Here is a 26719-nt window from a genome sequence, read left to right as displayed (position 1 = left end):
TAATCTCTATCTGAGATTCAGAAACCTATAGAAGAGATATGATTAAATAACTAACTGAGCAAGAATTTAATTACTAGTTGAGCCTAAACTGTGTCTAGTATTGCAGAAATAAAGACTAAATTGCCATCAGAATTGTAAAGTATGCTTTATGTGTATAATAAGCTTTAGCAACTAATTACTTTAATTAATTAAAACCGGGCACCTGTTTATATCTGAGCGCAATGAAGACAATAGTCGTAGAGTGCACTTCTATAATTTGTGTGATAAGCTTATGCTGACAAATTAGTCTAATCGTCCGAAATCTTGAGCTTGGCACAGGATTTCTCAGTTGGACGAGCAATAATAACAGCACCGTTCTAAAAGGAAAAAATGTCGAGATATCCGCATCGGATTTTAGCGGAAAAACATAAGAGGGTACAAACGCAAAACAGCATAGAGGATAAATTTCTGAAACAGAAATTGGAGTCTTTCTCGAGAGAAAAGCTCTATATTGACAGAGAACTACGACGGATTTCCTTGGCTAGAACAAGTTTGTTGGAGAGCCTTGATAGGTTTAATACAATTCCTAAATCAACACACAAGCGCTTGAGTCTACCTTGCTTAATTGACGGACAGGGAAAAGAAGCTAATCCAAGACCGATAAGCTCATTAAGGAGACATACTATTCCTTCATTCCTGGAAGGCGTGCGCGCTGTAGCAGAGTGTAAGCAATCTCTAAAGCCACGGGGAAGAGAAGATACTTCACTTCAAAGTCGTACAGGATCCAAGCCTATATTGAGCGCAACCGGTCAAAAAGCAAATTTCGTGCAAGGACTTACTCTTAAAAGTCAACATAAAGATCATGATACTCGTGGCGCAAGTCCAAACAAAATCTCCTTTACGGGACAACCGTATGAAAACAAGTTAAATCAAGAAAAAAAGCGAATTTCACGACAGGCCAGTGAGGAAGAGGAAAAGACGAGGGACCGGCTACAACTTCCTGTATTAGCTGACAGTCCCGCTAAACCCCAGCTAATTACCCCAAAGATGGGTTCAGTAAGACAGCAACACCCGCGGGACGGGATGAATGCTACAAATCTGAAAAGCAAGTTCCGTCAGATAGGATCCGTTGTTATGGCCACCGCTATTTTACGGGTTGCAAATGAAAAGAAAGCAAAAAAAACAAATTGAGAGAGAGTAAAAACTCGTACGGGGTTTCTGTTGAAAAAAGAAAGTGGAAATTGAGACTGGATAATTGTAGGGTTTTTTAGGAATAATACGAAAGAAAAGGAAGAAGGAAAAAATCGATTTTTTACTTAGCTTTGCACCCAGTTTTTCACAAAATCAACTTCATCATATCAAGGAGATTTGTGCAGGAACGTGTCCTGTTTAATATTCATTTACAAAAGAGAATCAAAGCAAAATATAGGGTGTCAATATTTGCGATTCGGCTCACATCTTTCGGAGCTCGGCTCTGACAGATCGACATGTGTACGCACAAAGCTAACAGTACTTCAAAAAGATATTACCAGTAGGCCGTTCCCGCAATCCTGTGAACAAAAGAGAGTTTAAGCTTCACGTATACGGCAAACGGTAAACGTCAGATTCAAGTTGAGAATCTCAAAATGACCAGTAAAAACTGTTCAAAACAATTTTTACGGATAAAAAATTGCGTGAAACTACTGACTTTTGTGTAGAAATAATGAACAGTAAACGACAAGTAAATGAGAAACTTGATCACGTGGTACAAATTCGCGTTTGCCGCTTGACGTAACGTGAAGCTTAACCTCTCTATCTTGTAACTGTGTTTGCTCACTGGAGTGGACTGCAGAAGTTTTCTAAAAATAAAGGTGGATAGAGCTATCTGACTGCAGGATAAATTAGGGTTTTCGTAATACAGCTGAACCTCTCTTCAACAGTCGCCTTGGCCATTGTGAGAGGTGGGCGTTGTAGAGAGGTTTAAGCAAGAGTCAATGTAGGGACTGTCCGCCAGAAAAGTGGCCGTTAGTGGAGCTAAGCTCGACTTCACTTTTCCATTGGATAGTGGTGGGTAGCGCCATCCGAACCGTTGAACAACCGAGGTCTCGCGTGTTAATTGAAAAGTTTCCTCTTCTATTAAGGTTCAAGCTCCGAACTATGGAACAAGGTTCTCAATTTGGAGCTGAAATTTCGTGGAGTGCACTCCGCTAGGAACACCTGAAGGAACACAGGCCACAAGAATAGGTGTCTTTCTAAAAGAGGGTCAAAGAAAATGGCTGTGAAAAACAACAGCGACTAACTCTTGAATGTCCGCTTTAGGGAGGTCTCCTTTGAAAAAGACAGAGAACTAAGATTGATAGATTATGCTTTGTGAATTTACAAGTTATGTTAATTAAAAGACCGCGTGAGGCCATGTACTTATGCTTCAAAGAAAAAACAAATGAACAATTCAAACAATACGTAGTTTACTGTTTGGTTTTAATTTGTACAATATACACAACAATACAAAACTTGTTTAGGTGACGCTTACACCAAAATTTCCCGTGCAGATTAGCTAATGGAGAATGTGGTAGAATGGATCGATACGTACACTCGGCTTGCAAACAAATCACTAAAATCTCGGCATTCCACAATCAACGACTCTGAAAACTACTATTTACAATATACATTTGTCGTATGAATATGGACAAGTATGGAATACATGCTTGCCTCGCAATTTCCTTTACATGCAAGTAATCTCTATCGGTGAAATGACTCAGCTTTCAATTACTGCAACAGAGAAAAAAAAAAGCCACTGCCTTTAAAACCTCCAACTTCAAAATATTCTAAGGGGCTGTAAGGAGGGAGGAAGATCCTAGAGGGCGGATCATCCTAGCGCCATATGTTTTCTGTATTCAGTTTACCATGCAAAAAGGTTTTACTTGCCCCTAACGCTAGGATCTTCCTAGCTGAGAGGTTGGAAGATCCTAGTACCATGTAAACTGCTTTCACTAGGAAGATCCTAGTATTAGGGACAAACCGCACAAAGATGGCGGCGGCTCGTTCGGTGGTTCAGTGGGTAATCTTCACTCGCTTGGTACGGAACGAAATTTCTGCATGTAAACCCAACGAAAAGTTGTTCCTCGTTCTAGGATCTATATACCGCCCTTCATGTAAACAGCTCCCAACACAAAGAAAAGCCGGGGCATTTGTTTTATTTACGCGATGCGCATGCACCAAACCACAGCATTCACTCGTGTGAGTCTTACTTCACTTTACGCCCAGTGCTCGCGCGCGGGAACACCAATTTCACTTTATGATGAGAGATCGAAGACCAAACCTTCAATACTGAGGTACCTACCGTTACAACAAGCGCCTTTTTATCCTCGTCGCTTACTGTCATGTTCATGAATGCTCTAGTTATTTCAAGTGGCGTGCTTTCGATCTCTACGCGTCTACCACAGAAGGTCTAAACACAAGCATACAAATTATATTTTTTAGGAGTTGCTTTGCTTTATGACTTGATACCCGCTACTGTGCCCTTATCGTTACAATTCGTTTTTGTGCTACCAACCTCTGAGTTTGGGGAGGTATCTTTTCGTTATGCTGTAGAGTCTTTTAAGTCTGCGAAGGAACCCTCACGTGTGACCATTCAAAGGAAAACTATTGAACACTAGTTTTCTGGGTTCTGGGGTGCTGTTTATTATGCTGTTCAACGAGGTTCTAACTTTTGAGTCTGTGAATGAAATCCTGAAGTGTACCTGTTTAAATGAAACTGAGCTGCTTTGCTGTATGTTAAAGCAGTGGGCCTTTCCGCTGTTCAAGGCAGTATTTTAGCTATGTAGTATGTACACAAACTGATACCGAACAGAGTTTTACAATACTTTCGCATCACAGAAAAATACGGACGCTGCTGAGTGGGTAGCTGTTATACGAATTGAGCTGAAAAAAGAGAATTTTTAACGGAGAGCTGAGATTTGAGAGACAGAGTAGCAAGAACTTAACGCTCGATAAAAAGATGGTCAACTATTGAACTTTTTCCAGTAATGTTTTTCCCTTGCGATTACTTACAGTCGTGTTGAGGTCTTCTTGTAATGTGTCATGTGTGATTTCTCTGAAATCAAAGAAAACGAAAAGTCATTAGACATGCCAAAGAGGCAAGTTTATTTAAGCCGTCGACTCTTCTGTGAATCTTTACCAAACAGCTGAAATAGTTTTTTTCAGGGAGAGAAATTTCGACGCAGAAATTTTAAGTGTTCATGATCAAGACAAAATATACTCCCAAAAATTAAGCGATGCGCGTAATTTCATTTACAGGCAGAGTAGGACTCTGGACCTTCTCTTTGCCGCTTCGCCTCCAGACACTCTCTTTTTTCCTTGGACCTGCCTCTCTCCCAGGCCCCACTCCTTGCTTTTACCTGTCGTGCATGGTATCATGGGTATCATTGCATGCATTGTTTTTCATCTTCCCATGACACCCTACTTTCTTTGTCTACTGCAGGAGAGTGGAGCCTGGGGACGACACAGTTATTTCCGTCACTTTTCGGCAGGATTAGCTCAGTCGGTAGAGCGCTTGACAGCAGAGCGGGAAGTCACGGGTTCGATTCCCGGGGCAGGACCAATACCCAGGGCCTTAAAATAACTGAGTACAGTGATGCAGCTGTTTAAGGGTTCATGTTTTAGTTTGGGTGCTGCTGCAAGACATTTCTGACCTTATTTGGCTATCGTGAATGGTACAACACACTTATTTCAAAATTCATGAGTTCTGTTTCACCTGCTTCAAGTTAGAGTATATTTCAAAGTTCTTCAAATAAAAAGATAATTATTGATATTTATATTGTGGTTTTAGAAGTTTGAAAGGCATTTTAGTGTGTTTTGAAAGCTTTACCTAGTATATAAAGTAAGTCCTGTGGACAGGTCTGAATTTTTTGGGTTAGTATCTTAAGAACAGTAGTTCAGGTCTCAGGTTCATTTGTCCATGGGAATTTTGCGGAAAAATGCGTTTTGAAGCTAGTCAAGCCGTTTTCTAGTCATTGCCTAGCTATAAAGAGCCAAAACTTACCACAAAGCTATTGGCAGGTCATACATTTCACGGCTTTCTGATCCACATTCTAAATATCAGCTTGCGAAGTTCGGACATGTGCAGAAATCAAAATCTCGAGTTTTTGGGTTTAAAAGTGAGACAGCAGTCTTGACTTTTTCTTTTTGCTTTCTTTCCTCCCCTTTTCTTTCGCTTTCATTGCCTCCTTTTTTTTTCTTTTGCTGGGCATTTAGTAGGCTTCATTTTGGTTGGGAGAAGTTTTTGGGAGAGCTTTATGATCTTAGGATTAGATGAAAGGAAAGTAAGTGGGTAGTGTAACAAGATTTTCTTGGAAAATTTTTAGGTCAATGTGACATGTCTCTTTTTTTCCTTTTTCTCCGGTCTCCTTGACTGTCTCATGCTCATTCTAGTATGGTTTGAAAGATCTCTTCACCCTACCCAAGGCAGCGGGTAAAGTTGTCCTTGGCATTTAAAACTGATGGCGTCACAAGCGGTAGAAGGGAGCTGGATCTGCAAGGGCAGTTACGGGCGGTTGAGGGGCAAATGGGTTTTAATAAAAGACAGTCCAAATCCAAGCCCTAAGAAGTACCTCTCTAAGGGGCTTTCTTACAGCATGTTCATCAAAGTCTGTGGTTGCCATCAGCCCATTAAAAAATTTATCAATGGAAAATATAGTCTCCTTTGCAGTCATTTTAAGTGTTGTCACGCAACCCTCCTTCCTGCGGAGCGTTGTGTGATGACCCTAAAATCACTTGCGAAGGATACTATGGCTAGCGTTACTTGAAATACAATGTACTTTTTTTCTTTTACCAGGCAAACGCTTTGGTGAACAGCCTTATTGGAGAAAGCGAGAACTATTACATGTAACACACCTTCATCACCCTGAGTGCAGAAGATTGGAACCCTACCCTCCCCCACTCCCCATCCCCATAGGAAAAATCCATCAACTGTATCTCTTTTATGAGTAATGCAATTTTGCTTGGTAAAGGATATTGGGAAAAATGTATCAACAATGCTGTTGTCCCAGGTGCAAAGAAAGTCAGTTTTACAACCTGCCATTCGGGCAAGCTGTAGCTAGCATGTACTAGCCTACAAGTCATTTTAACTAGGCCCAAAACCTTTTTTTATTTGCAGCATTGATTACAATCCTTTTGTAATTTGAATTTCCCCAAAAGACAGCACTTGCCCGTCGGGCAAGTTAAGAACAAAAATCATTAGCTCGATAGCAAAATCCACTAGCCCCGGGCTATCGAACATGACTTTCTTTGCACGCTGTGGCCCATTTTTGTTTCTCTGTCAAAATTGGTTACTTAAGTTTTTTTGTGGTCTAAAATCCTTTTAACATCTCTTGTACTGCACCAATTTAGCTGCACATGTTAGGTGAAGCAGGAAGAGGAGCTACGTTAGAGATGTGTTTAGCCAAGGTCCTTTTTGCTTCTTGTAAGTACAGACTTTTCTGCCTCAAAGCAGTTTGAGTTCAGAATGTTAAAATATAAAATATGGTACAGTAGAACCTTGATTTAACGAAGGACCATGGGCGCTGAAAATTTGTTCGCTATATTGAGGTTTCATTATAATTATTCAGGTTCTTTTTCATACATTTTACTATTACTTGGGTAAAGAAAATTGTTCATTATACTGAGGACTTTGTTACATGGAGGTTCGTTATTTTGAGGTTCCACTGTATGTAATGTTCTAGTATATACACACTCAGTGATCTTGGTAATTCAAGCAATCTGATTGGTTAGCTATCTCGGACTGTGACGTTATATTCACGGCGCTAGGCAGTGAATATAAAGCAGAACAAAATCGCTGTCATGAACTGGGTGTTTTGCCAAAGTTTCATAGTGAAGCCTTTTTGAAAATACACGAATATCCAAGTGCTGATGACTTTGAAGGCAAGAAAAGACTTCATGGTACATAAACAGCATGGTTTATGGTGAAGTGGTTTACTGTAGCTATTCATCTCAGGCTCAGTTAATATTGTCGAATAATCCAATTAATTATTCAAAAATATTAACTTCGCCTTCGGCGAATAAGTGTTAAATCTACACAGCCATGAAAGTCTTGTTTTTATTTATTTCTTCATTTTATAGCCACTACTCAGATTATTGGTATGAGTGCAACTCTGAGTAACATTGCAGACTTGAAGGAGTTTTTAAAGGCTGAGGTGTATTCAAATGATTTCAGGCCGGTATGACATTTAGTTATGACATTTTTTGAACTGTCCAAAGACTGAGGGAGCTTTCCATTTGTCAGAACTGACCGGCCAGGACATTCCCTTCATAATGAGAATTTTAGTTTTAATGAAAGCTCTCCAGTCAGATCAGTCAAATGCTAAATAGTATGCACGAACGAAATCGTTTTTCATCAAAAACTCTTGGAAAAAGCCTCTTCCATTTTCAAAATGAGTGGTGCAGCCATGGTCTGGCTTTTGGAAAGCGCCCTGAGTAGAAAGTACAGGAGAAACACAAGGGACTTAAGGGTGATGACTTATGACTTAAGGGTAAACATTACAGAAGAATAAAATTGTCAACAAAGACACCTTTCGTATTAATTTATTATTCTCTTCCTATAATTATTTTAAAAAAATGACCACTTGACTAAATTTCCCACTTGAGAAAATGTTCTGTTTTTGTGATTTATTCATATTAAAGACAGTTCATTAACGACAGTTAAAAGGAATGCACTGTGTTCTTAGCTAGGTACAGTATGTGAATGGGTACAATTTATCAATAGAAAGAATAAGAAGGGGGCTACTTTTTCTGTCAAAAATGGTATATAGACTGGTAAGGGGTTGGACCTTGGGGTGGAACCTGCCCCCTTAAAACTTTGATGAAAAACCTTCCTGGTAACAATTTTGGTAGTCCACAAGCATTTTAGCATTTATTTTCCTTTAGTTTACATCCTTCAATGTTTCATTAATTTTTCACTAGGAAATTATCCGGTCCAGTTGTCATGATAACACCTCTATATATTCGCAGCTTTGTTAAAGCATTTATTTGTATTTTAATGGTTGGTTTTTACCACTTTCATTCAGGTGGAGTTGAAAGAGTTTGTGAAGGTGGGGTGTGATATTTATAAAGTTCCAAAAGCTTCGGAAGATAAAGAAGATAATGGCAAACCATTTAGAAGAATTAGTAATAAACAGGTAAACAATGGTATTTGCATGTAGAGAATTAATAAGAGGTTATAATAAGTTTTTATTTATCCTGTTTTTGCTTTCAGCATGCCATGTTGAACTAAATTTTTTGCAGAAATTCAATTTTGAGGATAGGAATTTTTTGTATTCTGCAAAAACTTATTTTGCAGTTGTGTAAGAATATTTTTTTTGTCTCTGAGGATTTATTTTTGCAAATTTCATCATCATTATCATCATCCTTTGGCCTCCGGAGTGCAGTCGGGACATTCGTAGAGATCTACATAACATACATACAAACATACTTTGGTTAAGGATTAACACAGCCATAGGCTAATGCGGACAAATGTTAACTAATTATTTACAGCGAAAATAAAATAATAGATTCATAAAATACATGTGAAAGTACACGTGCACAATTCCAATCAGTGAATTTTAAGTAAAAATTCAGATGGGTACTGTAATTCTAAGAATATAATATAATTATAAAATCGTCACTTTTCTTCACTTTCATAGTGGTCTTAAATGAAAATTCATAAACATCTTTAGAAAACCTACATAATATCTGTTGAAAATGGCCCTTCTTAGTTGTTTCACTAGTTTCACTACCTACTGGATGCCAGAGGATGAGAGATGAATCTCTTTATCTGCCCGATAGCAGTGACCAGCAAACTGGATTTTTGCTTTTGATAAGGACTCGGCCTTGCCTCTACTGCTTGTAAACACAAATGAAGAGCTTTTTCGGCAGGCTAATTCCTGAGACATTGCTTGTTCTACAGGGCCAAAACAAGGAGCTATTACTTCGTGATCCTGATCAGTTACTAACCCTTGTGTTGGAAGTTATTCCTCGGCATTCATGTCTGGTGTTTTGTTCTACTAAGAAGAACTGCCAAAGTGTGGCCTTACTGCTGGTAAAATTTATGCCTAGGTAAAATGGATATAATTTTGTTGCCTCAAGAGATTCTATTCAAAAAATGTCAATTCTTAAGCGTTATTAGATAGATATACAATTGTGGAGAAAGCATTTGACAGGGCTAACTTTGTAAGCCTGAAAATATCCGTATCCAACTCTGCATATACAGGTATTTTTGTATACTCCTTTCTAATCCATTTTTGCATCTCACCCCGTCGGACGTAGAGAATTCCTCTGAAGCTGGACTTCTAATAGCCTGTTCCAGGCGTCTAAGTAGTGGAGTTGCAGCCCGAAGTCAATGCATCAGAGAGCAGGGAAAAATAAGGAGAAGAAAAGGGGAGAGGGGGAGAGAGGAGGTTGGTCGGGGGTCGCGGGGGGGAGGGAAAGAAAAAATATTTTTCTCGCTTCCTCTCAAATCGTCAACGAAAGTAGATTTAATACTCATTCAAAATGTCCCCCCGGAACTGATAGTGCTGGATCTCGACGATCTTACGGAAAAATAAGGGACTGTGAATAGTCAATGTTGTCCTTGTGTTAACCTTTTAGGGTCGCTTATTTAAACGAAGTTTAACTTAGACCGCTGTTTAAGACAATCTGTGGACCACTAGATCTGCTTGTGAATGCATGGGTTATTCAAAGTAGAAACTTGGACAGAAACGGTAAATGAACAGATGTTTCCCTATGACAGTACGCTCCTTGTATACTGTTAGGATCACGGGCAAGCGGGGGGCACGGGAGATGAATAAAAAAAGAAAGAAAGAAGGCAAACGACATAATGAGCAAGAAAACTTGTGAAATAGTCTTGTGCTTTACTTTTTGTAGTAATAATGATAATTCCATTCTTTACCATGAGGGCCCAGTTGTTCGAAGGCCGATTAGAGCTTAACCCGGCTTTCTTTTTCTTGTGTTCAAAATCATTTTCTCGAATAATTTTAGACCTCTGTTATTTTTAGAGCTTCCAGTCATCAACTTGTAGACAAAAACAATTAAAGCTGAAATGCTTTTTAAGCTTTCAAATCTGAATTCAAATCTAACCCTGTGTTATCTTAACCCAGCTTTGAACAACTCCGCCCTGTAGGAAAAATATAGCACTAATGCTATTGGGGTCGAGCAAATGCGTGAAACAAATACTCTAATTAAAAATAACAGGGTTAAGAATTCCAGCTGACCGGAGCATGGCTCAGGAACTACCGTGAACAAATACAGCTAGCTGTCACGGCGGGACTAGTCTCCTAGTCAAATAATAGATAAATAATTATTTCCGACATCATGGTACTTTGTAGCTGCATGTTTCTACATTTTCAGGGAAATGTGCCAAGTAAAAGCGAAAGAGAGACATGACCTAATGAAAGCTCTTTACAATGAAGCGAGCGGCCTTTGTCCTGTTTTAAAACAGACTATTCCATTTGGTGTAGCATACCATCACAGTGGACTGACCATGGATGAACGTAAACTCATTGAAGACGGTTACAGTCAGGGTGTGCTGTCTCTTCTCACGTGTACTTCTACGCTGGCAGCTGGGGTTAATTTACCAGCGAAGAGGTTTGATTTTGAAGTTTTGATCAAGTTTTTGTGTCGGTCCGTGGTTACAATACCCTGCTAGCAGAGTCGCTTCGATCTTTCCTAGATGAGTCGAACAGAAGATCGAAGGAGACTCTGGTCGGAGGGTATTGTTACAATCCTAAAGCTTGACCATTGGAATGAAACCTGCTAATAAAATGTAATATTTCCCTGTGGTATTGATTTTTATGCTGTACAAGGTGTCGATTGTAACTTCTGTTTGGGGAGTGAAATCCTTAAGGATGACCATTTAAATGAAAGGCTTCTGTACAATGTTATCAGTTTTAACTTTTGAGTCTGTGGATGAAGTCTTGAAGTGTGACCACTTAAATGAAAGTTACTGAGCAGTATTTCCTGTGGTACTTCTACTACGCTGTACAAGGTGGTACTAATTCTATAAATTAGAAAGCCTTAATTGTGACCATTCAATCGAAAGATATTGCACAGTACTTTTTTGTCATTCTGTTTACTCTGCTGTGCGTTTTGTTTTTAGCCAGGGGCGGATCCAGGATTCTTTTTAGGAGGGAGTGCACTCGTCTCTTGCTCTACTTCAACACCAATAAACCACATAGTTTTTTTTTTTGCAGATACCAGTTGTATTAGAAAACGGCAGGTCATCTCAGGGGGAAGGGGGGGTGCGCACCCCCTGCACCCTCCCCCTAGATCCGCCCCTGCTTTGAACACCATAGGTGAAATCAGAAAATGCACTGGCCCAAATGAACTTCGAATGGTGCCGTTGTCACATACTGAAAAACCATAATTCTCATAACTGTTTGTTATTTTCAGGGTTATCGTCCGTGCTCCTTATGTTGGAAGTGCGTTGCTGAGTCAAAGTCAATACAAACAGATGATTGGACGAGCGGGGCGAGCTGGGATTGACACGTCAGGAGAAAGTATTCTAATCATCAAAGATGCTGACAAACCCAAGGTGAGTGAATAAATGAATGAATGAAGCTTTATTTGATCTCGGGTTTGATGAGGTTGATTAGACCTCCAGCAAAAATGCCAGAGTTGAGAGGCTTTGCCCCCTTTGTAATAGATCCGAAATTGGTGATTAATTCCACTATTTGTTGAAATGTACTCACTCATCACTTTCTCATATAAGGGCTATCTTCTTGGAGACCCCATACTCGATAAACAGTAATTTTACGAATATGTCTTGCAAGGCACTATTTTTATATATCATGTCTATGTGTGATGAAAACATAATAAATCTTAGTGCCTCTTATATTGAAAATATTCTAAATTGTTATATATCCGAACTCTAATTTAACTTTCTTACCATACGAGTAGCGTAGAAGCCGTACATAGCCAAGTACTTTTTCTTTTTATGCAATATATAGTTGTTCCTTTCTTTCTTACTTAAATTTTATTTTACTTTGTTTCATTTGTATTTATATTGATTGTTTTGGTACTGAAATCTTCATGTCGAAGATAAAGTCAATAAAGTCAATATAGTTGCTAATAAGCCGAGAAAAAAAATAGTAGAGAAAGAAAGGGAAATTCAACAACTTATTTACAGTATAAAGCCTTAAATTACGTGATATACCTATTTACAATAAAAAGCCTAATTACGTAATAGAATATGGATATTATTGAGAATTAGCTAGAACTTTGGCTGGCGGACTGCTTCTTTAAAAGCTGACAATGTACTTAGGTAAACTTAGCCCGGTGTCCAGTCGGTAAACATTAGGAAGCTTTACCAGCAACGACTGCGACGGCAACAGCAACGCGAAGGTAAAAAAAAAAACTAGTGTAGTTGGCTCGATAATAATAATAGTTGTAAATAATATATTAAGAGGAGGCCTCCAATCACCTAAGGGTGGTTTTAAGAAGGTTCCTCTAAAATGAAGGTCGAGTAACATACAGCAAAAAACTGGGACTACAACTAAGGTTTAAAACTATAACTAAGATTAAAAATACTAACTACGGTTCAACTGATTTAATAAAAACTGTTTTAGTTTGTGTTTAATAATCGTTTTTGGCATCAAAAACTAGAACGAAGATTAAAATACTTACTTCGTTTAAAAATGGTGTGATGAAAACTGTTTGATATTAAGCAAAGCAACAACTCTACATGGTCTTTTCATTTGTTTCGCCCTGTGCGTGATGAGGAAGTGAAATTCTCTGATGCGACATTTCATAGAGGACGCAGATGTACGAAAATAAAAAAAAATTTTGCTCCTCTTTCTGAACTTGTCAGGGCTCCATTTAAACTAGCTCTGCTAAATTGGATGCCCCTGGATAAATATTAAATATTGAAATATTGTATGCGTCCCTAATAACTTGATTCCAAGTGAATTCACTTGATATTTGACATACATGTATCACGCGAGTTGGATATCGCTGGATATTGCGGGCCGCGTTCTCTGTTTGCAAAGCGAACTCGGACAATATTTAGTTATCTTGACCTCATGCGTGGTCAATGACATAACGGTTTCCGTGTTTGCATAGCCTGATATAAACACGAGAGGGGTTGGGAGAATTCGAGATAGTTATGCAAACCCGAGACGAAGTCGAGGGTTTGCATAACTGTCAAGAATTCTCCCAACCCCTCGGGTGTTTATATCAGGATATGCAAACACAGGAAAAAAGTTTTCTATTGCTTTTATAAGATAACTTTCCCGAGAAAAAAAGCAAAACTCTTTGTATAACACTGATTAAAAGAGAAATTCTTACCAGTCACAAAGTCTTGTCCACGAAGTCTTGCACGCGTAATCAGTTCTTGTTTTGCAAAAAGATGCTTTCCAAAATACGGCTTTTTCTCGCTTGAAATGTCAGCTTAAGCGAAGAAAAATTGACACACCTTCTTTGTAACGATTTTCCAAGTTTCAGCCGACGAAAGAATGGGTAAATAAAGTAAACTTGTTGAGTTTTGAACTCGAAAACTTTTTCAAATTCGTGCTTGCGTGATTAGCGCGCGAAAAGCAAAACATCTTGACGCCACAACCATGTTTACATACTCTTACGCAAACACTCCTCTCGGCCAATAAGAGCGCGCGTACTATCTTAGTTATTTTATAAATACATGTATATCTCGACTAGTCACTCATGGTAAGTGACGCATATATATTGTAGCTAACATCAGCGCTGCTCCGTTGGTAAATAAAAGTGCTGAATACGCAAATCGTTGACAGGCTAATGCACAGCTCGTGCTGAGAACAAAAGAGGTCGAAATAGTTAGGCTCTCTTGATTTACAACCCAAACCTGCACGTTTAAGAGCACAATGGTATTTTCGAGCTGGGCTCAAAGAAAAATCAGGGGCACCCAACGAGGATATAGTTCAAAACCACTTAACATAGCATTGTTGAACGTATTTTAGTATTCAAACGGTAGATATAGGCATATTTTTATCCCCTAAAAACTTTTCATCTGTTCGGATTTCCTAGCTGAAAGTCTAGTGATCCGAAAATTATAGGGATAAAAACTTACCTTCTCGAAAATTTCAGCCAGGAAACTGCTCCCGAAAATTCTAGGTGGCCTTTTTTAGGGTCAAAATCCGTTAAAAATGGGTAATTATACCATTTTGTAGATGTTCGAAAATCCTAGGAGAGGCAGGCAAGCAAGAAATTTTACAACAAATGCTCCGAAAATTCTAGATCTAAAATCGTCTTCCGAACAGATATTTTCCCGAAAATTGCCGTTGGATGCCCCTGAAAAATAGACTAGTTCTACTGACGCTAATCAATCTGCGACATATCGCACAGTAATTTTTTGACGAAGTATATAGGAAATGTTAGCAAACTACTTGCTTGTCCTCTCAGAAAGGTTGTACTGAGAAAAAAAAAAAAGGTTAGTATAGATAATGTTCTTCTGCAAGAAGCTTTCCATTGTTCATTCGATGCTTCCAAAGTCACTTTATACACGTTCCGCTGGCTTTTATTCCACTGTTACTGTAATCGCTCGTGGTCATTTTAGGAGTCTGTAAAAGCGGCCAGCTGGATGAAAATATCTCTAGATGTTGTTGCAGCTTGGTCCGCTGCTGATCCTCCTAACGCTTCTAGAACTTAAAGGCTCCTTCGTCGTCCCCGGTGCTTTTTTCGCCTCCGTCTTTCTTTTTGTTCTGTGCAAAAACAAGACAATTACAGTGGAATAAGTTTTAGAAATAGCCTCAATATGGCCGTTCCTACTTTGTAACTATATTTATTGTATAGTTTAATCAGCAGATTATATTCGTCGGCTCACTGATGTCGCTAAAATGATGATTTTATAGGGTAACATAATAACTGGTAATCCAGCCGTACTTCTTGGTTAACAAATAAGGACAGTAACAAATAATTAAGATAAGCTTAACCGGTAAGAATTCCTTCTCATGACTGGAGGCAACCCGTTTGGCTATTTACAAGCGTGGCCAAGGATTTGAACTTGGGACTACCTAGAACAAATTCGCTTAGCGATCAGTTGCTCGAAGCATGGTTAGCGTTAACCAGCGTTTAATACCTTGACAACGTATTGGTTTTGATACTGCTTAACCAATGGTTGAAGCTAACCATGTTTTGAGCAACTCAGCCCAGGGCAGGACTTGAACTCGGGGCCTTGGATTGTAAGTTCAACGCTCTAACCGCTCGGAAACGCTACCTCCTACGCGGTCAACGTAGGCGCGGCAGGCATACTGCAAACTTTTTTATGCTTCTAGATTACTGATACGTTTTGGAAATAGTCTCAAGTCCAAGCGTACGCAACGATACCCCAAATTGTCTGGTCTAAAGATGTGGAGCTTCGTTAGGTGGTGTTTGTGGTTGCGTTAAAAGGGTCGGAAATTATTTGCGTCCCCATTTATGTTGTAGAGCTCTAGGGGAACTGGATCTGTAACAATGTCTAAGCTGAATGTAGTTAGCAAATTATGTAAAGATTTCCTAGGAACTGAAACTCTTTACATTTTTTTAAAATGACAGTTTGCCACTTGCTTTCTGACCTATAGCGTAGTAAACCACGGCATTTCTGAAGTTTGGTTATGTGGAAGAAATGTAAAATGGTGCTTACTCTTCACTTAAAAACAAACTGTTTAACCATTTTCAAACAAAACAAAGCAAAGCGAACCAAGCAAACAATGGTATCAACAACAACAACAACAACAACAACAACAATAAAACAGCCAACATTCACCAAGTGTCTTAAAAAATCTAGCGTACCAAATGCATGTCATTCTTCTTGTTCAACGGGCTGTCTTCTTCTTCTTCTTCTTCTTCTTCCTCTTCTGGGTATTCCTTCCCTCCGAGACTGTTCATCGCCGCATTGACGGTTTCCATTAAACCTCGACCTCGTTAAGTTCCTGCTTCTCTCTATCACATACAGAAAGAGAATTTGAAGAACACAGACTACAAGAGTAAACACAAGTATCAAGATACATGTGTCCATGATGGACTGCATTTTGTTCCAAAAAGCGCGAGTTTTGCACTGGGAACTCGTAAATTTGCAACTGGTTGCGGGGCTCGTTTGTTCGACTTATCAACCCAAGCCGGGGTCAATTTTTAATAGTTTGGTGGGGTAAGGAAAGGCTTATGAAAAAGGAAATGCTTTTCATTTTCAAATCATGAAATCATGAAAAAGAAATTCCATTGAATAACATCTTCAAGCCTCGGGGGGCTAGTTCTTTCCCTAAATACCTGTACGAGTATGCGTCGCCGAATGAGCTCGTTAGTTTATTACTCACGATCTAGAACGGGTCTAACTTTCCTTATATTCAGCACGGTTCCTAGAACGGTGTAGTGTGCTGTAGAACGAGGTATTGAAAATTTGCCTGTTTCTAGGACGAGGTATCTTTCATCGAGGATCCAAAATTGGAGACCTGAGCAACATCTACCCACCCAGAACCTACTCGAGTTAACGCCCCCGGGCCTCAAGTCAACTCCCGATAAACCGTGTGTAGCTTTTGATCTCCTCATTTGACGGACCTTTGTAAGATTATCTTTTGAGGGATTACTTCTAGTACTACTTGGAGTATGGTAACATTTCCTCATGTTATCACGTTCACGGTTTGTATACTTGTTTATCGACCCTATGTGTTCCGATTCCAGGTCACGTGACACAGTACAGGTTTCTTTCAATTTTCACGCTATTCGAATGTGCATGAACGCATAACCTCCCAAACGACAAACGAAATAGTTACTCTAAATAAACAACAGTTTCTCTCAGATTGTATCCGAAAACGAATATTTTGTACTTCAGATTGGCCATCCGCCCACACCCCGAATCCGATAATAAAGGCCGCCGAAAACACAACATTTCGAGTGGACACGTTACATTATCCTGTCTCGCTGTTTCCACCTGGCTCCTCTTTTAGGCCTAATAGCACGTCTTATTTAAGTCAATTTTGCTTGTATAAAGTTAAATGTTCAAGCGCATGCTTCAATTAACTCAGAAGACTACTTAGCACAATCAGCATGGTTAATTTCAGGGGAATCTAACGACTTTCCGGACAGATAAATAGTTCTCATAGGGCAGCTACATATTAACCAAACAGGCTTCTAAAGCATAGAGAAAGTTAATTGAGACACTTGTGACGTATTTGGAAACATTTTGTCGTTGTGTACCCCTGTAATTTCTCTGCTGATCTCGAAAATCGGAGCAGTTAACAAGACAGCAAGTACGACCTTGGAGGTTTTGGTTAAGACTAGGACGAAAAAGTGCTCGGTGGGACTGGTTGGACAACTTTGTCTACTAGCAGTTTTTATGAGATGAGGAGAGGAAGTAGCTCGAATGATTCAAAGCTATTGGGGATAAACTGTAAAAACAACCGTTTTCGAACGGAAACGGATACATATGTGGCCGAACGAAAACGATTCAACAACACTAACTGTTACGAGAGTTTTTCTAAAATGGAGAAAAAAAAATCCTTGTCAAATAGAGTGGATTTGAGTAGTTGAGGCCTCACGTTTTTTTAGGAGTGGACGAATGCATAATCATAAAATGATAGATGAATTAAAGTGTCGCTTTAGAACGTTGTATGACCCAGACAGGAAAACAAACAAACGAAAGTAAAATGTTGTTCTTGAGACAGGACAGCTTGAACTAAAATCTGGTAAGTTGAAGGCAGCCTGAACTTTTGCTTCCTGTACACAAATTCAAACTTTTTCAATTAAATCAGGTCAAATGTTGTTTTGAAAACCCTAAAACTCGCTACAATTTCCACTTGATGCCGTGTGACCTAAATGTGCTCGTGGGAAATAATTTCTTGTTTTATTGTAGTGTTGCAAAACTAAAGCCCTCGGAGGGTTCCGGTTAGGCAACGCATTAGTTTTAAGATTCTACTATTTGTTTTTAAGGCCATCCATGGATTCGCGCCAACGTATTTAAGAGAACTTGTGTCAATTAAAACATCAGGCAGATCAGGAAATTATAATTTAAGATCCTCGTCGGATGCTTTGTTGCTTGCTACGCCAACTTACAGAAGTAGGGTTACATTAGGAGAGAGATCATTCCAGGTCGCAGCTCCGACAGTTTAGAATGTAATACCGCGTGAGATTCGTTCTGTTACAGATCTAGGGATTTTCAAGTGCCATCCGAAAACGCACCTCTTTAGGGAAGCTTTTTATTAATTTTTATCACGATAATTACTAGTATCTTAACATATGTTGTATATTTTAATTTTATCACAGTATATTTTAAATAATTATTAGTTAGATACCCTGTATTAAATTATTATAGATAGAAATCATGTATTACGCGCTTGATCATTTCATGGAAAGCGCGCAATATGAGAATTAAATTATTATTATTATTATTATTATTGCAATTCAACGGTATAGTGTCAGCTAAATAAAGGGTGTCCGCCTTAACAGGTTTCCTGAGAAGAACTTTTGGCGTCGAAAGTTATTTGTTACTGAAACGAAGCCGATACTCCTGTATAGCCTGCAAGAGTTAACACTTTCCGCAACGTTTTTTACCCAACGATAAAGCGACGCCAGCGATCCCGAAATGAGCGTAATCGATTTTACTCTCAGCAGATCTAAGGAAGGAGGAATAAGGGAGCGCTGGGTGGTAAAAGGAGACCCTCCAGGCCTGGAGACCCTCATAGTCGACCTGAGCAAGACAGCCAACGGTACCTCCGCTACTGATATATTCTCCATTTCATGTTGTTCAGTCTACTTTAAGATGCGCCAGTTTCCGTGATTCTTAGAACTTAAAAACTCGGGTTTGCCTTGGGCATACTAGAAACTGCCGCTTCCGCTTAATAGAAGTGTCAAGTCGATGCGATACGATTAATGTTGTACAGTAAATACGATAGAGTTCAAACGCGTGCGGGGGGTGGATGGGTGATAAGGGGGGGGGGGGGGGAGGATGAGGGCTGTTCACTCGATTTAACCTTATTTTGCATCCGTAAACCTTTTAAGGGTTAAGTGATAAACACACTTGTTTGTTAATGGAAAGAGGATTGCTGAAATGTGTCGGTTTTTTTTGTGACTGTTGAGAGATGTAAAACATGTTTCTTTAGCTTCTAAACTGCAAGTCTAGGTGTAGACTCTGCCAGGCTCTCAGATAGTAATAAAACAAGCCAAGCGATCTGGGAAGGGGGAGATGGCGGGAAAAAAAGGAGACCCTCTCTCTCCCCCAGCTCCCGCGCGTTTTTCTTATCCCTTTTTACTGCACGTGCCGACTGCACTACCATCTTGTTGTAAAGCTTCTCATTTCATATTATCCACAACAACATACAGTTTCCGTTTCCTTTCGACTTATCCTTTCGTTCCCTGAGAATAGTTAGTATGCCCAGGGTGATTAAATAAAACCCGAATGGTTCAGGGTGAATGAATGGTGTTGTTTTTTGATATATATATTTTTATATGAAATATCACTTCATCAGCTATCTATGCCTATAGTATGAATCAGTTTAATATGAAATCTTGTAAAGATGGCTCCTACCTTTGAGACTGTAAAAAATCCTATGATGTGACCATTCAAATGAAACCTGTTGGGCAGCACTTTCACATGGTGCTCTTTGTTTTAACCATTTTTACTAAATGAAATTTGGAAATGTTTTGTAATTTTTTTTAGCCACTCACGTCTAAGAGTGAATTAGAAAAGGTTAACACTCGGAACAACCGCGGCGCCGGTTTACACAAGTGCTACGCGGCTTTGCAAATCCCTATGCTTGTCAACTTGCGGTTATCGGGACCCTCGGTGAATGTAAGCTGAGCTTGCAGACTAGCATTTCCGCCGCAATCAGAGTATTAAACACAGGTCACCAAACATTAGGTGACTTAAAATTACAAATTCAGTCGTACTGAAGCAAAATTTGAGAACACCGTTGCAAGCTCAGCATGCATTACTACATGATTACACGCTATAAGCTGCGTGCAATGAAACTTGAGGGTGTTTTTAGCGGAAAGAAAGTTCTAAAGCGACAGATAAGCTAATCTAACGGAGTATGAAAACTGTAATAGAAAAGCGCCCATTATGTTTCAGTCGCGTCCGACTTTTGACACCTCGACCAAAGGTCGGACTCGTTTCAATCACTGACAACAGGAAACTGATAGATAGATAGGTAGATAGATAAAACCTTTATTTGAACGTAAAATTATTTCGCCCAGATAAGGCGAATTGGGGACACTAAATAAACTATACTATTGAAATGCTAAAAACGAAACAAAGCGAGCAGACTTGCCCACAAGTCGAGTTTTCTGAGCGACGAAGTCGGGAAAACGGCCGATGACCCAGTGGTAAAACGGACTTCCTGAAAGTCTAGAAACTGAACCTGTTTGGATCTCTCTCTTGTGAACGTGCAGCCGCGTTTGTTTGATCTAGCCGCAGTTTTTTGCATGGTAGCAAGAGGCTCGCCTATGCCTTCGCCTTCCTCGTCAAAGGAAGTGTTCTAGAAGACAAGGGAATTATTCAGGGACTCAACACCTTATTTGTTTGTTTTTAATTTTTTCTGTTTTTTTTTTTTTCTGTTTTTTTTTCTGTCATGCAGACTCGATTTCCTCCGTTTTCTCGATTTCTCGTCTTCCCTTGACTGGTAATCGAGCCTACTGAAAGTGGTGCGAGAACTTACTGTGTATGAACCCAGCTATTTTTATAGGTTGGATCTGATTTGGATATGTGTCGTATCCTTGTAGAAGAGTAGTCATGCACCAGTTTTGAAACTCACAGGTTTATTCCGTACACTGTAAACTGCTTACTGTACACTCCTGAACACTGTAGACTCCGAGAATCCAAAAAACCTGGTAACTTATTCTGCTCTATCTTGATGGTTTTAGTTTATAAACCTAGTAAAAACTAACGAAATAAAGTTCAGACGTTTCAGCGACACCATGACGCCAATATCATTAGTTTTTGCATGTATATACTTACAAAATAATGTCCTTCCGAGTTTATTTACACTTCGTCGCGCTATTTAAGCGCCTTTAAGCCCCAGTATTCTCATATAAATTCTCCATACTGATCTCCATACATTTCTTAAAAGAATTAGTTGAGAGAGTTTGATAACAGATCAAAGCATTTTCTCTTTAGTGATCATTTTATTAACTCTCATAACCATTCATCTTTGCAACATATGGATATTGTTAGGAGAAAATTGATGTTGGTCACCCTTGAGACTTGAAGGGTTAACATGACCAAGCTGTAACGCTTTAACTTTGGGCGGAATGCAAAAAACGCTCATTCAAAACTTTTCAAAAATAAAAGAGGTCATTATCGATGCAAGGGCTAGCACATTCCCTCCTGAGGAGATCTTGTTTATGAAAACAAGAAGTAAGAATCCTCTCATGATGATGAATGGTTATTTACGAGTATAACTACCAATACTGACCTCGAACGAGGTTTTCATATTGTTATATTTGTTACAGATTAGTCACCTGTTCTCAGGTCCTTTGGAGAGCTGTCGCAGAAGCTTGCTGCATGAAAATGGCAAAGGGTTACGGGTGTTGCTTCTTACTCTTGTTGGATTAAAGGTAGGCCTAATGCTCGTCAGTCAAGGATTTGAAATGTTATGTGAATATGGCTGGCTGCCCATTCTTCAGGTGTGGGGAAAATAGGCGAAGCCGGAAAAATGTGCGGAAAGTCGTCGGCAAGGAAAGTCAGTGCGCCATGTGCCTCATAACTCCACGTACACACTCTAAAACAAGGCGAACATCCCAGGCCTACTGAATTCACGAGTTAATGAATACGGAAGGGTAGGAAATAGGTTCTGCGGTTCACGTATTTCTAGTTTTAATTAATTAAACGTTTAAACCTTTGAAAGGGACCGCCAAAAGGAACTGTAATAGAACAGGTGATCAATTACCGGAACTGAGAGCTTAAGAGCTGTAATAATTGAAATTTCTCACTTTGTATATATTTCCTTTCTCACTACCCTAAGCCTTGATATCTGTGTTGATAAAAATATTAGCTTTCCGTCTTTCGTTTCTTAAACAGCTTTGCTCAACTGTTGATGAACTTAAGCAGTTCATGCAGAACACTCTGCTGTTTGCACAGTCACCTGCGCAGTCAGTTGACATAGATAAAGAGCTTAAAACATCACTTGAGTCACTACAACAACTCGGACATGTCATAGTAACTAACACAGCACAGAGCAGGAATATAGAAGTCACCCATCTGGGACAGGCCACATTTAAAGGTGCGTTTCTTAGCGGCAAATACTTGCGGACGTGTCCTAGTACAGAATAATATAAGCGCTGGGGTTATACAACTTCGTAAGTGGTATGGGGTGGGGGAGGGGGGGGGGGGGGCTTATATCCGGGGATTTTATAACCGGACTAAAAAAGCGTTTCAAAACAAGCTATAAAGTAGTGCTGATCAAAATACCTTTTAAATTAAGTCATTTTTTTAAGGTCGTAAAAAATTGAATTCACGTTGTTTTAAGCAGCTATATCACGATCTTTCGGTTTTACATCAAAATCCTAATAACATATTGGAAAGCCTGAAATAACTCTATTACTGAACCTCAACTTTAAGTGTGTGTCTTTTGCCATCAATAACCAGGATGGAAATGGATTGCAAACCGTGGAACAATTTGGGCCAGCTTTTGCAAGTTAAACCATTCTGTTGTAAAAAAATGACCAAAAAGCGATCGTGCCATTTTTTCTTTCGATAAAATGAATTGGTATCTTTTTTTTGGAGTTCCTAATTATAGAAGAGATGACTGAGTTATAATTTTAGCTCCGTTTTCACCAAAAAATGTGGAACTCGCCTTGACATGGGTACTTCAACGTTAGCGGCAGTCTTAGGGACATAAAAACATAATTTAAGCAACCACTGCTCCTTTGACACCGTTAATTGCACTTATGTGTGTGGCAACATTGCCTTTATAGGGTGCATTGATGTGGAGGGCAGTCCTGTGATCTATCGCGAGGTAACAAGAGCACTGGAGAACTTGGTACTAACCAATGAACTGCATCTGCTTTATCTTGTGACGCCGCTGGACATCAGGGATTCAATTGAGCCCCAATGGATGACTTATTTTAAACAGGTACGGATCAGACAGAAATACGCAAAGAAATCAGCCGGAATGTGAAAATTACGCGTCGCGTAAAAAGGAATCCTTTAAACTTAATTTAAAAACCAGAATGTAGATGTTCCAACCAATGATTTGCTTGCGCCCTCATTGAACAATGAGGTCAATGACGTCATCCTCTGTCTCTACCAATATTTGAAAGAGGAAACAAATTATCGCCTAGCCTGAATTTCAACCGATTACTTCGAGTCGTTATTACTCCCTCGAGGAGAAAACGACTCGAAGCAATTGGATGATGTTTAGGCTAATTATCACCGGAAGTTTTTTTTTTGTTAAAAAAACTTTGACTTTAGTGGGAACGAGTTTGTCTCAATGGGATGGTAGAATTTACGGTTAACGGTAAACATTTTGGCTTTTTACGGTCAACAGTCACTATTTCTTCCCGTTATATTAACAGACACCTGAACAAAATCAGATGGTTTTAAAATATTAAAATTAGGTTCCATATTAGTTGAAAAACCTTTTTAAGGACGGTAGTAAAGGTCTCTAAGGATTTTTTTGAGTGGAAAAAGAGGCAGAAATAGGGTCCATCGAACACGTGGCTACTTTTGTATCTTTGTAATGTCTTTTGTGATCATGATTGTCTCGTTCACGTCTTATATGATTTCATTACAGGTGTTGTCTTTGGGTGATTCAGAACAGCGAGTGGCTGAATTGGTTGGAGCCACAGAAAGCTTATTATCGAGAAGAGCTACAGGTCAACGGGTCAAGAAGGTACAAGACTAGTATTGCTCTTTTCTTCTCGAAAATTTGCTTTCTTCTTTAGCCCCTCTAACTTGCCTAATCGTGTAGCATTCTACACAGACGTTTTTTGGGCGTGTCAAGAAATCGATGGAAAAGGATTTTGTGACGAGTCAAAAGAGAGTTTATCAAGGCGCTTGAATCTTATGTTGGTCTTTGTCATACAATCTTTTAACTTTGTCATGCTTTCTGTTTTAGTATTTTCCCTTGTCATTTAGGGAGATTGGTAGCTGGCAGGGGGTTACCAAGGGAACAAAATAACTGCCTTGGGGGCACTTAAGTAAAGAAACCAGTTATCGTGAGGTCATCGCTAAAATCCTGTCTTGCCGCTCTTTGTAGGACGACAGTGAAGAAGCTTCCGTCAAGAGGTTCTACTTAACTCTCATCCTGTACAAACTGATGAAAGAGAACACCATCTGGGACGTTGCTAGTTTGTTTAACGTGACACGAGGATTTGTGCAGAATCTTTTAACTTCAGCCTCATCATTTGCTTCATGCATGGTGCATTTCACTCAGGTACGTCTAACCAGTATTAGTAGGATTAATCGCCCATTACGAGAATAAACCACAAACACCGGTATTTCAGTAAACTGATTAAATAATGGCCTCGTCTTGCAAACTTGCGAAAAAAGAAATAATTCAAGTCCAGCCTCACAAATTCGGTGTCTTGAATTTCGATAGTTTGGGCCCAATTCCTCCTACTTCACCTTTCAGTAAACGAACTAAAATGGCAACTTCGCATGCTAAATGATCCTGTATGTTTAACAAAACATTAAGGCCAATGCGAACTCTACATCTACTGGACTCTTTATGCGGAATTATCGTTTTCCAAAGATTGAGAAATGGTATATCTTTGATTTTGCAAACAGAAAGTGGTGAAAGTTTGGTTAGTGGAAAATGCGAATAGAACGTTATATTTCCAGCTCTTTAGTGGGAGACTTTGTTTTTACAGTTACCGACGGGCTGAAAATTCCACGAATGCGAGTTTTAATCGAGTTTCCCAAAGCCATAACAGGTTATCAACTGCCCCGGCGGTCAGAGGTATAGGAGATTCAAACAGCCAATCAGAACTCGAAGTAAAACACGTGATCCGTGTTAAGCGCGGGAAAACGCGGGCGACTAAGTGACGTTTTGATTTGTTTTCAGTTCTGATTGGCTGAGAAAGTGGCAGGAGATTTTAAGCTAATCACAAACTGTATTAGTATACAAAACTAAACGAAATACTCATTCACGGACAGTCCTTTGGTCTCCAAAGATACAAGACTTCGTACATTCCTTATCTGTATGATTCGGACAAATCCATAATTCGAACAGCTGAGTCTCTGTCCCTTTGGTTTCCATATTAATGAGGTTCAACTGTTTTTGAAAACTGTTCTACAATGATTAATGACAACAGGAACTGTGTGGTTTATGACCTTGTGATGTCACTCTGCAGGAACTACAGGACTTTTGGGGAGTGAATTTATTACTTGAGGCCATGGTGAAGAAGTTATCCTACACTGCTACCTTGGAGCTTGTTCCTCTTATGGAGGTCCCTGGTGTCAAGCAGGTCAATAGAGATTTATTACTTTTACTTCCAAATAAAGGCCGTTTCAGTGAACTGGGTTTTTTTGGGAAGGGGGGGGGGGGGGGAGGGGGGTGGGTAAGGGGACTAGTAGAGCTGTATGGCAATGCATCTGCTTCTTGAAGTTCAACTAACAGGGGTCGTGACGGGTCAAGTTTGTCCAACAATGGTGAAATCTGCAATCAAGTTTCCTGAATTTGTTCGTAGTTGCCCTAACCTTAGAAGAACTGGATGCTAATTTTTCTTATTTAGTACTCTTTTCGCATTGTAGAGTACTTGTTTTCGTGTCACTGGACGTAATAACGTAATGTAAAATCTGTTTTTGTTACCACCACACAATATCCAAGTATCTCAGGTATTTCAAGACTGTTATATTATACATTGTTACATTTCGGGTTAAAAAAGTATTGTTGCATTTTTCGTCAAAAACTTGTTCCATTTTGCGTTAAAACGTTGGTACCTTGTGGGTCAAAAGTTGTTAGATTTCGGGTTAATGTTACGTTTTGCGCCAAAAGTTGATTTGTCAGTAGTGATGATTATATTTCTTTCTTCTCCGCAGGCTCGTGCACGGCAGTTATTCAAGGCAGGCTATAAAAGCCTTAACAGTCTGGCCTGGGCCGATGTTAATTCCCTTATGGCTGATATTGAGCACCTGTCAAGACGACAAGCCAATCAGATCGTGTCAGCTGCTAAGGTAAAACCGGTTGAACTCGATGGATCTCTTATTGCTGTTCGTGGGGTTGTGGTGTTGAGCGTACACACCTACACACTCTTTATATATTGCTTTTCTGAAAAATTTACAAGTTTTGCACACCGCTAATAGCAATGGCTAATCTAAAGCGGGACGTGCTCACGAAGCCAATTACAAGAGAGGAAGAAGAAAAAAATATAAAGAGACATGTTACAGGATTTTTTTGTGTGTGTATTTTCAGGAGAATCTATATGAGGCTAAGGTTAATTTAAGTTTGCTTGATTTTTCACTCAAACAAGTGTGAGCCAGTTGTCCGTTAGCCTGCGTGGCAAGCGCCGGTTAATGTTTTTTGGTTAGGTTTTATATAGCGCAAAATTTCGTCCTTCACCCCGACAAATTTAACAAAACCGGGGCCTGTTACGCAGGCTAGTTGTCCGTTTGACGACAAAACAAAAACAACAGCGAAAGGGCAGGAAGAAAATGTTAATGTGAAAATAATCTTTAAGATGCCAGATTTCAAAAGCTAGAGGTGACTGACCTCGCTACTAAGAGAAAGTTTAGAACCGGGAAATGGTAGTAAAATGGTATTTATTTTGTTTTTAGATGCTCTTAGAAGAGAAAGCGGACGCTTTGCGGGAAGAAGCAGAAGAGATGACAACTGTTCCGGAGAAACCGAACAGATAG

The 26719-nt window shown here is 39.4% G+C and overlaps 1 protein-coding gene across 1 annotated transcript; it reads left to right on the top strand.

Annotated features, from left to right (window-relative positions):
• The first annotated feature begins 369 nt into the window (after positions 1-369).
• LOC140932426 (helicase POLQ-like) lies at positions 370-26719 on the top strand. The gene is made up of 15 exons (XM_073382036.1): positions 370-1035; positions 6346-6418; positions 7075-7172; positions 8019-8129; positions 8897-9045; positions 10336-10572; positions 11377-11518; positions 21373-21477; positions 21941-22142; positions 22837-22994; positions 23655-23753; positions 24120-24296; positions 25216-25329; positions 25904-26038; positions 26639-26719. The coding sequence occupies exons 1-15, from the start codon at positions 370-372 to the stop codon at positions 26717-26719; spliced, it is 2547 nt and encodes an 848-aa protein (XP_073238137.1).

The sequence above is a fragment of the Porites lutea genome, chromosome 3 (genome assembly GCF_958299795.1).
Source record: "Porites lutea chromosome 3, jaPorLute2.1, whole genome shotgun sequence".
Lineage (NCBI taxonomy): Eukaryota > Metazoa > Cnidaria > Anthozoa > Scleractinia > Poritidae > Porites > Porites lutea.
Note: the sequence above shows the minus strand (reverse complement) of the source record. Positions and strands in the feature narration are given on the sequence as shown.

Bases quoted from the DNA above. Each gene is read 5' to 3' on its own strand.
- LOC140932426 (XM_073382036.1), top strand. From the start codon at position 370: ATGTCGAGATATCCGCATCGGATTTTAGCGGAAAAACATAAGAGGGTA. The intron at 9,046-10,335 runs GTAAAATGGATA...CTACATTTTCAG, and splicing joins CTGGTAAAATTTATGCCTAG to GGAAATGTGCCAAGTAAAAG. The intron at 10,573-11,376 runs GTTTGATTTTGA...TGTTATTTTCAG, and splicing joins GTTAATTTACCAGCGAAGAG to GGTTATCGTCCGTGCTCCTT.